The following is a 13,745-nucleotide window of genomic DNA, read 5'->3' as shown; positions in this document are numbered from 1 at the left end:
GTCACATCCTATACAAGGATCCTTCCACTGTCTTTTCTGTGCAGCTATAAAAAGAGGAAAACACAGACTCAGACAGCTTGAGCAGAGCAAGGCAGATGAGATGACAACAGCTCTTAAAGGCCTTGTGGTCCATTTGAGATGCTTGGTGTACCTGCTGCACTACAGGAGATGGAAACATTTTAAGACCTTCCATCCACTGACACTGCAGTCATGAGGTTTGCAAAGAGCAGGGTGAGCTCTAGCAGATTTCTTGACTTCAAACTTCCCAGCACAAGTAAGAGTTGCAGAAGGTGGTTAACGGTGCCAGTCAGATCACCTACAGCCATGTGAATCATAGAAATCAGTCAGGGTTGGAAGGGACCACAAGGATCATCTAATTCCAACCACCCTGCCATGGGCAGGGACACCCTACCCTAGAGCAGGCTGGCCACAGCCTCATCCAGTCTGGCCTTAAACACCTCCAGCCATGAGGCCTCAACCACCTTCCTGGGCAACCCATTCCAGCCTCTCACCACTCTCATGCTCAACAACTTCCTCCGCACATCCAGGCTGAATCTCCCCACCTCCAGCTTTGCTCCATTCCCCCCAGTCCTGGCACTCCCTGACAGCCTCAAAAGTCCCTCCCCAGCTTTTTTGGAGGCCCCCTGCAGATTCTGGAAGGCTACAAGAAGGTCACCTGGGAGCCTCCTCTGCTCCAGACTGAACAGCCTCAACTCTTTCACTCTGTCCTCATAGCAGAGCTGCTGCAGCCCTCTGAGCATACTCATGGCCCTTCTCTGGACATGCTCCAGCATCTCCACATCCCTCTTCTAATAGTGGCTCCAGACCTGGATGCAGTACTCCAGGTGGGGTCTCACCAGAGTGGAGTAGAGGGGGAGAAATCACCTCCCTCAAGCTGCTGGCCACACTGTGAAATCTCCTCACTGGCAGTGAAGGGAATGTGTGATGGAAACTTCCTCCACACTTCTACAAGAACTTCCCAGTTCCTTGGCTCAGGCTGTAACTTTCCAAACTTCCTAGCCTCGAGTTAAACCTCCTCAGTCTCTGTTTAAGACCCTGACCTCGGAGAACTCATTTTCAGCCACTCCCTGCAGCTACAAAGCACAAGAACTGTGTGTGTACAGGCTAAAAGGCAAGATAGAAATACCAAGAGGAAAAGAGCTTGCCCATTCTGGGCCTCTTTGTAAGGAAGCCTCCAGCAGAAACTTCATCTGTGAAATAACAGCAGTGCTTTTGTGTGAGTTTCTGATTTCCTATGATCCTACAATGAAATATCAGGATCATTAAGCCTGGTTGCTAGGGGATTTCTGGTGCCTCTTGGATATATACTACAAGCTTTCTTTCCTCCCAGTTGAAAAACAAAGATCTTTTCTTCCTGATGCTTGGAGGTTTTTATAACAAAACAAAAGTGCCAAAGCCTCTGAAAAGCTGGATTCTCCCCTAGACTTCAGCAGCCAGGGACCAGCAGCACCAAACTGCCTTCAGACACCAACCTCAGGCCTGTGTCAATGCTTAGGAGCCTCCAGAGGGAAGAAAAGCCTTCCTACTTCTAACACACGGACCCAAGACCTAGGCACACATGTCCAAATGACTTGGAAAATGAAAGCCTCTGAAAGCAGTCAGTTCTCTTGCTGCACACACCAAACATCATTCCCAGCAACAAGATCTTCTCAACATGTTGAGTGTGGCCAGGTGCCAAAGGGCTCTTGTTGTCTTTTTGAGTAGTGCCATCCTGCAAGTGCCATATAAAGTCTAGGACAGAGAGCATTTCTTCTCCTCTGAGGTTTCCCAAAGCCCAGCTCATGCTGAGTCCATTTTTCCCCCTTTTACAGCTGCACAGAAGGGACAGCAGAGTGATCTTTGTATAGGATGTGACTCATAGCTGAGGCAGGAAAAATGTAAATCAGATCAAATCAAAACATTTCTGACTCTGTCAAGGGTGCAGGTGAAATAGCTGTGCCACCTCCTCAGACCAGAGAAGTCCCAGCTCTGGGCACACAAAAGGTGAGGGGACAAGCATTTTACTCACCCCACACTAGCAGTAATGAGAGCTGCTTGCAGAGCACCCAGCTGGGTGCCCAAGATGGGCACAAACCCTGCTCTCTGTGGGCTTCAAGTGCTGGAAAACAGCAGCATGGATGCCTCCTGTTCAGACAGTCCTGGTGAAGAATCCAAGCACTATGACAAGGAACTGCTATCACATCCTGCTATCTGAGGGACAGTTAGTGCCAGATTCCTCCTCCTGCTGCTGCTGGTGCCCAGATGAGGATCTCTCTAGGCTTTCTCTCCCTCCAGCTCAGCTGTTGGGAGAAGCAGCAACCAGTGCAGAGGATGAGAGATTGTGCTGTCCCTTCAAAACAGAATCTGTAAGGAGACAGCAGAATCTGTAAGAAGCACATTTTTTAAAGCAGATATTGACAGACACAAAGCTGAGAGAGCTGGAGCTGTTTAGACTGGAGAAGGCTGAGAGGGGATCTTCTCAATGATGACTATCTAAAGAGTGGGGGACAAGACGATGAGGCCAGACTCTTTTCAGTGGTGCCCAGTGATAGGACAAGGGGCAAAGGGCATAAACTGGAACCCAAAAAATTCCATGTGAGCATAAGGAATTACTTTTTTTGCTGTGCAGGCTGCCCAGAGAGGTTGTGGAGTCTCCTCCTCTGGAGAGACTCTATAGCCACCTGGACATTGTGTTGCTGGGCAACCTGCTGTGGGTGACCCTGCTTTGGCAGAGGGGTTGGACTGGATGACCTCCAGAGATCCCTTCCAACCTCTACCATGCTGAGATCCTGTGATTCTGGGAGAGTATCTGCAGACACAGGTAACAATTCAGATTAGCTGTGGTCTCCTAGGGGAGATCCTTGCTTACACCACTTGAACACCAAGAAACCCAGGCCATTTGCACCACACAGGGGCAAAATACAAAGTGTTATGGGCAGGATGTTGATTACCCAGCTCAATGGAACTATCAGCAGAAAAGGCACTGTATTAAGCATGTCTCTGAACTAATTTCAGCCCTCTTATGTCTGCTACTTCCAGGTCTACCATCTGCAGACAAAACTCTCTTTCATATTTATTTCCATGTGGCAAAGCTTCCCTGTTCTGTTTATGAGATTATCAGCCAGGCTGGAGAGCCAGAGATGATTTTGTAAGATGGTTGCGTATTGCTGGCAATCAATTGGCCTTTCTGGCATAAATTAGGTATCTGCTTTGAAAGAAAGTTGTACCTGGCAAGGGCAAAACATCATCTGGCCAAAAAGGAAAGGAAGGAGCCCTCAGCTTTCCTAAACACACTCTTGTTTTCACTCATCTCTGACTTGACTCCTCCTCTCAGTCAGGCTTTCTCCCGGCGCCTGGCAATTACGTCAATTCTCCAGCTGCTCATCCAGAGATGGATACAGCTCCTCTTCCCCATTTCTGAGCAGCTCATTTCTATGTCTCTAAAGCAGGCTGGAATCCATGTCTCTTTTCCATATGATGCTTCAAAGTGGAAAGGTGAAGGAGAGCAGAATTTGCATTCACGTTTACTGGGCTGTCAGAAAGCAGCAAGAAAATGGTTTCACTCACACAGGCAGTCCCATAATACAGCAGCACTTCCAGCTCACTTTATTAGCCTAAGGAAAACAGTAAAGCATTCTTCAACTGCTCTGGGCCTTCTTTTGGGTTAAAATTAAATTAAATCAGCATTATTTCATGATGTGCCTCTGCACAGACTGACAGCTGACGTCGAATGTATTTAAGCTTCTCCAGAAAAGGAAGGAGACCATAGAATCATAGAATCAGCCAGGTTGGAAGAGACCTCCAAGATCATCCACTCCAACCTAGCACCCAGCCCTAGCCAGTCAAACAGACCATGGCACTAAGTGCCTCATCCAGTCTTTTCTTGAACACCTCCAGGGACAGTGACTCCACCACCTCTCTGGGCAGCCCATTCCAATGCCAATCACTCTCTCTGTGAAGAACTTCCTCCTAACATCCAGCCTATACTTTCTCCGGCACAACTTGAGACTCTGTCCCCTTGTTCTGTTGTTGGTTGCCTGGCAGAAGAGCCCAACCCCACCTGGCTACAGCCTCCCTTCAGTTACTTGTTGGCAGCAATGAGGTCTGCCCTGAGCCTCCTCTTCTGCAAGCTGCACACCCCCAGCTCCCTCAGCCTCTCCTCATAGGGTTTGTGCTCCAGGCCCCTCCCCAGCCTTGCTGCCCTTCTCTGGACACCTTCCAGTACCTCAACATCTCTCTTCAATTGAGGAGCCCAGAACTGGGCACAGCACTGAAGGTGTGGCCTGAGCACTGCTGAGTACAGGGACAGAATAACCTCCCTTGTCCTGCTGGCCACACTGTTCCTGATCCAGGCCAGGATGCCACTGGCTCTCCTGGCCACCTGGGCACACTGCTGCCTCATCTTCAGCCTACTATCCACCAGTATGCAACACACCTTTGGTGAGTGCTTGCTGAAGCCTGTTCTTTCTTTAGATACGGAAGAACAGGTCAGAGAAATGCTGACTCCTTCCCAGAGACCAACTAATAAAGTCAGCTTTTCCCTTGAAATGAGTTTGCACAATAAATACATTGCATTCCAGAGAGAGGAATGCAGCCCTCACCCATCACCTGTGCAAAGACAAGGCTGCCTAACCAGACCTACAGCCAATTTGCCAGTCCTGCCTTCTGCTCTGCTGGGCCCCAGGAGCCCTACCCAAGCACTGCACATGAATAGCAGAAGCAGCAGCCTGGATGTCAATCCCCTTCCCTAAAATACAAAGATATCCTTTAATGGCCATGATGCTGTTAGGTTGATGGATGGATTTGACAACTTTAAAAGTCTTTTCCAACCAAAACAATTCTGTGATTCTCTGTATTCAAAGAAAATACAGAGATGTCTGAGGGTATTCAAAACAAGTCACTGCACAGAAAAACAGCAAGGAAAGAAAAGAAAGGGAAGGGTTTTTTTTTTTATCATAGAATCAACAAGGTTGGAAGAGATCTCCAAGATCATCTACTCCAACCTATCCAACCAAGATCATCCAGTCCAGCCCTGTCCAATCAACCAGACCATGGAACTAAGTGACCCATCCAGGCTTTGCTTGAACAACTCCAGGGATGGTTACTCCACCACCTCCCTGGGCAGCCCATTCCAATGCCAATCACTCTCTCCGCCAACAACTTCCTCCTAACATCCAGCCTAGACCTCCCCTGGCACAGCTTGAGACTGTGTCCCCTTGATCTGTTGCTGCCTGCCTGGCAGAAGAGACAAACCCCACCTGGCTATGACCTCCCTTCAGGGATTTGTAGACAATAATGAGGTCACCCCTGAGCCTCCTCTTCTTCAGGCTGCACAACCCCAGCTCCCTCAGCCTCTCCTCACAGGGCTGTGCTCCAGGCCCCTCACAGCTTTGTCACCTTTCTCTAGACAGGTCCAAGTACTTCAACATCTCTCTTGAATTGAGGAGCCCAGCACTGGACACAGGACTCAAGGTGTGGCCTGAGCAGTGCTGAGTCCAGGGGCAGAAGAACCTCTCTTGTCCCACTGGCCACACTGGTCCTGAGCCAGGCCAGGATGCCATTGCCTCTCCTGGCCACCTGGGCACACTTCTGCCTCATGTTCAGCTATTACCTATCAGTACCCCCAGGTCCTTTTCTTCCTGGCTGCTCTCCAGCCACGCTGTCCCCAGCCTGTAGCTTTAACTTGTCCTTTCTCTGCAATCCCAGTTAATCCCACATGGTGCAGGTTGGAAGTGACCTCTGGAGATTCACTGGTTCATAGATTCATAGAATGGTTTGGGTTGGAAGGGACCTTCAAGATCATCTAGTTCCAACACCCTGCCATGGGCAGGGACACCTCCTACTAGACCAGATTGCTCAAGGCCTCATCCAACCTGGTCTTGAACACCTCCCTGATCAACCTGTTCCAGTCTAAATCTCACGGCCTCAAGTTTCCTAAGATCCAGTCTAAATCTCACGGCCTCAAGTGTCAATCCCTTCCCTCTCATCCTATCACTACAAGACCTTGTAAAATATCCCTTACTGGCTTTTTTGTAGACTCCTTGGCAGGACATTTTCACCTAGGGTAGGCTGCACAGGAATGCATTCAGGTGAGTTTGGAATCTCTCCAGCCACGAGGATGCTCAGAGGGCTGGAGCACCTCTGCTATGAGGACAGACTGAAAGAGTTGGGGCTGTTCAGTCTGCAGAAGAGGAGGCTCCCAGGTGACCTTCTTGTGGCCTTCCAGAATCTGAAGGGGGCCTCCAAAAAAGCTGGGGAGGGACTTTTGAGGCTCTCAGAGAATGACAGGACTAGGGGGAATGGAGCAAAGACGGAGGTGGGGAGGTTCAGAGGGGAGGTGAGGAGGAAGCTGTTGAGCATGAGAGTGGTGAGAGGCTGGAATGGGTTTCCCAGGGAGGTGGTTGAGGCCCCATCCCTGAAGGTGTTTAAGGCCAGGCTGGATGAGGCTGTGGCCAGCCTGCTCTAGGGTAGTGTGTCTCTGGCCATGGCAGGGGGCTTGGAATTAGACGATCCTTGTGGTGCCTTCAAACTCTGACTGATTCTATGATTCTATGACTCCACAAGCTCTCTGGGCAGCCTGTTCCAGAGCTCCATCATCCTCACAACAAAGAAGTTTTTTGTCATATTGAGGCAGAACTTCTCCTTGTCCTGTCACTGGGCACCACTGAGAACCATCTGTCCCCATCTTTTTGCCATCTACCCTTAATGTGTTTATCAACATTGATCAGATCCCCTCTCAGCCTTGTCTTCTCTAGGCTAAACAGCCCCAGGTCTCTCAGCCTCTCCTCGTGAGACAGATGTTCCAGCCCCTTAATGGAACAGAATGGAGCATTCCTGTACGGAAGAGGCCCAATTTCTTACCAGCAGCCCTGTGGGGTTTAATTTGATCAACAGCAATAGTGGCACAGATCCTGCTGGAGCTGTGTCCTACGCCAGCTGTTTACATTACAAACATGTCACAGTGCCACCAGTGACACCACGAGCCAAGCTCTGAACAGACCTTCCAGTCAGGCTTGATCCCTCTGCACATTCTCCAGAGAGCTTCAGCTTCCAGGAAGCTTATCTGCCCTCCACAAAGAGCACTGGCAAAGAAAGCCATCTCTCTGCAAGCTACTGTCTCCCTTACACTTAGCGCGTTCAGCGCGGCTGCCGCTGTGACATGAGTTCTGCTCCCTCTGTTCATGCTGAACCACCTCTGCCACATGACAACCAGCCAAGAATCACCAGTGAGAAGGCTGGGAAAGGCAGGGTGGCTTTGAGCATGTACCAGACACCAGACACCCTCTCCTTCTCTCACAGACAGGCTTGCAGAGAGCTCTGCTCCAGCTAATGAGGGAAAGAGAAAAAGAGCAGTGAAGCAAAGCACACCCAGCAGCCAGCCAGGGTAGATAGGAGCTTGGAGAGCAAGAAGCTGTATTGATCCTGTCCGAAAGATGCACAGCAAGGCACAGCTGCAGTCCAAAATGTTGAGGCTGCTGCAGGAGCCTGGCCTGGCCAGCCACGAGTTAGCAAATTCCCTCAGCATGGGTCTGCCACAAAGGGTCGAGTCTGAGGTGCTCCCAGGAGACAGGCTTCAGGGGCATGAAGCACGGAAGCCTGGCTGGGTAAAGCCCTCTCTTACCCCACCACTGCTCTGCTCAGCTGTGCCCTGTGATAGGACAAGGGGCAACGGATGCAAAGTACAGCACAGGAAGTTCCACATCAACATGAGGAGGAACTTCTTTCCTGTAAGGGTCCCAGAGCACTGGCACAGGCTGCCCAGAGAGATTGTGGAGTCTCCTTCTCTGGAGCCTCTCAAGGCCTGTCTGGATGTGTTCTTGTGTGACCTGAGCTAGATTGTATGGTCCTGCTCTGGAAAGGGGGTTGGACTGGATGATTTCCTTGGGTCCCTTCCAAACTCTAACATCCTGTGAGCCTGCAATCACAGCTTTGCCACAAACCAAGGTGCAAAGAAGGGTCTTGACTCTGTGGAAATGATGAGTAAGAGACATAGCCCACAGTGAACACCTCCACATAGGGAGCTGCAGGACATTGCTTAGCAACAGGTGAAGAACATCGTCACTGTCATGGTCAAAATTAGCCCTGTCCTTCAGCAAGGAAATACAGCAAGCCATGTTTGGTAGACATCTGGGTCTTGTTTTGAGATCCCAAGCTTTGGTGAACTCTTTAACTCTTCAGTGCAATCTGCTCCTGGTGAGGACCTACTCCTCTGCACCCCAGGGTGCTCGCAGCAGGGAGCCAAGCAGGCTGGTGGCTGTGGCTGCCAGGCTCGGTGACTGCGCTTTTTTTGGAGCAGTGGTAAGATGTGGAGCGCACCTTCTTCCCGCCAGCCCTGACTCATCCAGCTGGCAGCAGAGCAGCTTCAGCCAGAGCATGGCCAACTCAGCCCCTTTTCCCTTTGGCAGAGGAAAGGAGGAGATGAATGATTAAGCTGATAACATGAGCGGTTCGGGATCTTCATGCGCAAAAGACTGCTGACAGAAATAAGAGCTCAGATGATTACTGGCCACCAAACCTGTCTGGTACAACACATACATCTCATGTGCCAAAGTCCAGTGTGAAACTTTGGAATGATGACATCTACTACCACTTACAAAGGAGCTGCAGTGCCTCAGCTGGCTCTGAAACAGCAGCAGTGCCTACTGCTGTGACATTCCTGGCTGAGATCATTGTTAGCATACTTCACAGCCTCAGGAAGAACAGAGGCTCTTGTAGAAGCTTTTCAGGAGCATCTCCCTGAGGAGGAAAGGCTGAGAGACCTGAGGTTGTTTAAACTGCAGAAGAGCAGCCTGAGAGGGCAACTTCTCAACATTCAGCAAGAGCTAAAGGGTGCAGGGGCAAGAGGTTAAGGCCAGACTCTTTGCAATGGTGCCCAGTGCTAGGACAAAACCACCTCCCTGGGCAGCCTGTTCCAAAGTCTAACAGGCCATAAAACTCCCCTGGTGCAGCTTGAGGTCCTTCCTTCTTGCTGTATCACTTGTTACTCATAAGAAGAGAACAACATCCACCTCATGACAGCCTCCCTTCAGGTAGTTGTAGAGAGTGATAAAGTTTCCCCTCTGTCTTCTTTTCTTCACAGGCACAAAGTGGAACTCAGGAGGTTCCAAATGAATGGGATGAGAAAATTCTTTCCTGTGAAGGTGCTGGAGCCCTGGAGCAAGCTGCCCAGAGAGGTTGCAGAATTTCCTTTTCTGCAGAGATTCTAAAACTTCCTGGGCATTGTGATCCTGGTAAACCCTGTGGAAGATTTTCCAGGGGATTTGGATCTCCAGATCTCCAATGTGTTTCCTCTCCTGGCAGAATGCAGGAGTCTCCATCCCACCTGGGAAATCTGTGCTCAATTTTTACTGCCCTAACACTCAAGCTTCCTTCAATTGATAGCAAATGTTGAGTGTCTCTGGCAGGAACAAGGAAGATGGGTTCTGTTTAGACTGAAGTGACACTCAAGGGTCATCCATGGGACATCTTGTGTCTCCCACAGCACAATGATACCTGCACCAGACTCATTCACCTTCCGGACAAGGTTCCAGTTGAGAGTGCACAGAAGTTAATACATGGCCTGCTGCCTGTGAACATCACTTAGGCCCTAAACAATTTTTACATATGCCATTTCTCACCCAAGGTCTTGGCAGAGAAAGTGCAGCAAGACACAGCCAGCTCCACGCACTGCTTCTCCTTTTCATCGATCAGCCAGCACTGAAACCTCTCATGACACAGACACAACATGAAGCGTGACAAGGGCACCACATCACCACTGCCAGGAGGGTTAAGGCATCTTGGTTCTTCTCCAAAAAGGGGAAAGGCAGGCTGGTACTGCTCCCGCTCCTCTTGTAATGGATCAGACCACACTGCTCAAAAACAGAGGCACAAACCCCAAGCTGCTGCTTAAAACCAGAGGAACAAACCCCAAGCTGCTGCAGCCTCAAAATCAGAGCCACAAAGATCAAGAACCACTTCTATCAGTTTGGGTCTTTAGCTTGCAGTGTCTCTAGCTCTTCATATTTTTTTCTCATTTACAAGTTACTAATTTGGTGATGAATCTTTTCATATCTAGTGGCTATTTGTAACATTTTGGCTTTCACTCTTCAGGAGGTTCCCAGCATTCACTCAGAACCACCAAAAAAAACAAAAAGCCAGGAAGTGAAATCTGAAAATCCACCATAAAAGGTCAGAAAACAAATGACAACCAGAAAGGATGTTAGCTCTATTAGAAAAAAAAAACCAGCTACCAAAACAATCATTTTCTTTCCAGTTTAACCCATTGCTGTGCAGCCTGGAGGTGTGTCATTGATGATGTCAGCCTGATTTGTGCTGGAAAAGAGTTTCTTCTCCCCAGAATAGTTGCTCAGTTCTTCCCGCAATCATGACTCTTAAAATCTGACATCCAGCTCGCAAATCCTGACCCAGAGGTATATATATTTAACCTCTTGTAATCCCTTTTGTGGTTTTGAAACTGAACTTTTGAGGAGTGGGTCATTCTGATTACAACATGGGCCATGATGGGAAACATGAGGAGACTTCATACAATTCTCAGATTCTACCTATGCTTCCAGTTGCTCCTTTAAACTGGTGCTGTTCAAAGGAGTGACTGGGAGCACAGACAGAATCAGACAATCATAGAACCTTTTCAGTTGGAAGAGACCTCCAAGATCATCAAGTCTAACCTTCAGTCGTTCTTCTGTGATTACATCTCTAGCCATAGAAACATAGAATGGCTTAAACTGGAAGGGATCTTAAGGATCATTAAGGTCCAGTCCCTCCAACATGGGCAGGGACACCTCTCACTGGACCAGGTTGCTCAAAGCCTCATCCAGCCTAGTCTTAAACACTCTTAGGGCTGAGGCAACCCAGCTTTGGTAGCTGACCAGAGGCAATTTCTTCTGGGCACTACACATTCACCCTCACCCCCTAATTTGCTCTGTGATCTTTCAAAAAGCAAATTATTTTTATGAAGCAAAGAGGAGAAAGGTTGCACTAAGCAGCTGCTTCTTTTCAGGCCTGACCAACCAGGGAGTAACTAGGACAAAGTTTGATCCATTTCAAAATAGAGTAATAATTTTAATGACCCATAAGCTCATTTTTAGCACACGGTGAGGACTTTCTGCCTCAGTTTTGAGTAAAAGCTTTCTTTGCCAGGCTGAAAAATGAAAGGGTCACCCCATGGCCTGATGTCACCAAACAATACTGCAGTCACTGGATATAAGAACATCTTTCAGGGCAATGAGGTCCTGTGGTATAAATGCACTTTTATTGAAGTGTGTGTGTGTGGGGGGGGGTTCCAAGTGAAAAATAAGTCATTTTGCTCTCTAACTTATCGCCTGCGATGTCAATCAGCCTGGCAAAGAAATCGTTCTAGGAATAAGTTTAACTGCTGTGGAATTCATAGAATGGCTTGGGCTGGAAGGGTCATGAAAGATCATCTGGTTCCAAACCCCTGCCACGAGCAGAGACACCTTCCACTAGTTCAGGTTGCTCAAGGCCTCATCCAGCCTGGCCTTGAACACCTCCAGGAAGGAAGAATCCTCTACCTCACTGGGCAATCTGTTCCAGTATCTCACCACCCTCACCATAAAGAATTCTGTTCTAATCTCCAGTCTAAATCTGCTCTCTTCAAGCTTAAATCCATCCCCTCTCATCCTATCACTACAAACCCTTGTAAAAAGTCCCTTCCGGGCTTTCTTGTTGGCCTCCTTCAGGGAATTATTTTGATCTGTGGCTAGCTTGCAGCTGAAGGCTCTCACGGAGATCCACTTGGACTCATGATTCATGGATGGTTCCAGATTCTTGCAGAACAGAGAATCTAAGGAGGAGTTCATCAGATCAGTGACACATCACATTTCACTCAAGTACAGTGTTTGGACTGAGCAATGTTTCTAACTGTCCGGCAGGACCAAAGCTACTCTTTCCAAGACGATGTTTGCTCTATTTATATCCATTCTGGCATCATTTGCATTTTCTTCTCATGCTATCAAGATCTGAAGGGAAAGCATCTGTACGTGTACGTGTGTGCAATACTCAACGCGCAGACGGAGACGAGGCCGACTGCTCTGTGAGACAAAGCTGAGAATGTCGACATATCCACCGGGAAGTTTTTCCTCCAGTTTACCCATGGGTCTAACGACCTTCGTCGAGACGCACAGTTAAGAACGGCACCGACCAAACGAGCGCTGCTCACTTCATGCTGCCTCTCTTGCCAAAGCAGACCACCAGCCCCTCCCCACCGCCGCCCTGCTCGTTCAACGCGCAGGCTCCCGCTATCCAAACGCTGCCACGAGCATGTCCCTGAACTGTTTAATCATTATCATGGGAAATACTACACTCATCTAGGCAAATTAGGATGTAATTTGTGTATCTAAACATCTGAGCTCAGCTCACCTGCTCTGCCTGATGAGACGGGGATACCGCAAGCAGCGAGTTCACATGGAAGACGGCTGAGGTGAAGTGACAAATTAGGCTCCTCGGCAGCCTCAAATAACAGCAAACGGCTGTATAAAGCCCGATTTTCTGCCAAATGGGCAGCACGTTAGTGGAAGGTGGCAAAGCGATACTCTGAATGCAGAAGGCTTGGCCACAGCCCCGGCTGCACACAAGGGAAAAGGCACCAAAGCCCTTTGCCTTGCTTGCTGCAGCCCACCTGTGGGACCAGTTTCGGTTCCACTGGGGCAGTGGAATTGACTTGTGGATGCAGGCCTGCCACGGGCTGAAAGGGACTGGAAGCTTTTCAGGAAGATGATGCAGGACTTCCTCCTCCTCCTCAGCAGCAGCAGCACAGCGACGCTGCCACCAGCCCCCGTGGGGCTGGGAAAAGGCTGTGTTTAAAATGGCCCCTCGCTGCTGGAGGGTCTGACCCACCAATACGATCCTACAGCCTCCAGGAACCTGAGGGAAAAAACCCCCTCCAGGGGACTGACTCGGGGCTGGCCGACTGACGGCTCCGACTGATGGAGACGGTGGCGTGAGCAGGACGCAGCTGAGGTGGGGTGGCGGCTGAGGTGACAACCCCACTTCTCGCTGGGACTGAGGGCAAGTGCTGTGCGAACAGCAGCCACAGGGCGAGGGGTGTGTCAGAGCAGGACGGAGGCCAGCGGAGGCTTGCCGGGGGTGGCCAACCCCGTGTGGGGCGCAGGGCCGAAGGCGGTGACAAGCCAGGGGTGCCTCCCCCGTCCCGGCAAGAGGAGTTTGGGCTGGAGGGGGAGCCGGGTACCCCCGCCCCGGCTCCAGACCCCCGGGGGGATGGGGAGGAGGAAGAAGGGGTGAAAGACGCCAGTGTGGCCCCACGGAAGGAGCGACGAGGGGCCGGCCCTCCGCCCCCGCAGGCCCCTCAAGCCCCTCCTGGGACAGCCGAGCCCCCCTCGGCCCTTCCCCCTCAAGGCCCCCAGTCCGCAGGGCAGCTCCGCCGCCCTGTCCCGCCCCGCCCCGGCGGCCCAGGCCCAGGCGGGGCCGGGCGCGCCCCCCGCCCCGCTGTGGAGCGGGGAACGGGCCGCGGGCCGCCGCAGGCCCGGCATTGTTCGTGACCCGCCCCGCCCGGCTTCGCTCCCTTCCCTCCCTGCCTCCACCGCGGGATTCCCCTCCACCGCCGCCTACCCCAGCTGCTTCTCTCCCGGCGGTTCCGGGCCATGGCGCGGCGAGGGACTGCCCGGGCCGCGGCGGTTACGGGAGGTTCCTTGCGCGTTCCGAGCCGCGCTGCGTCTGGCGCGGCTGCCGCGGTGGAGCGGGGCGGGCGGGGGAGCCGGCGGCGGCAGCAG

At 50.9% G+C, this 13,745-nt stretch overlaps 1 protein-coding gene across 2 annotated transcripts in view; it reads right to left on the bottom strand.

The window, feature by feature from the left end:
• The window catches only part of ATL1 (atlastin GTPase 1), a 48,991-nt gene extending 35,246 nt beyond the window's left edge, over nt 1–13,745 (bottom strand). For both annotated transcript variants that reach the window (XM_064143031.1, XM_064143041.1), the window contains exon 1: nt 13,585–13,745. In XM_064143031.1, coding sequence (XP_063999101.1) covers nt 13,585–13,618 — 34 coding nt within the window. In that variant the 5' untranslated portion in view covers nt 13,619–13,745. The remainder of the gene's footprint in view (nt 1–13,584) is intronic.

The sequence above is a fragment of the Pogoniulus pusillus genome, chromosome 1 (assembly GCF_015220805.1).
Source record: "Pogoniulus pusillus isolate bPogPus1 chromosome 1, bPogPus1.pri, whole genome shotgun sequence".
NCBI classification, from domain to species: Eukaryota; Metazoa; Chordata; class Aves; order Piciformes; family Lybiidae; genus Pogoniulus; species Pogoniulus pusillus.
The sequence above is the reverse complement of the archived record's forward strand: the minus strand, read 5'-3'. Positions and strand labels throughout refer to the sequence as shown.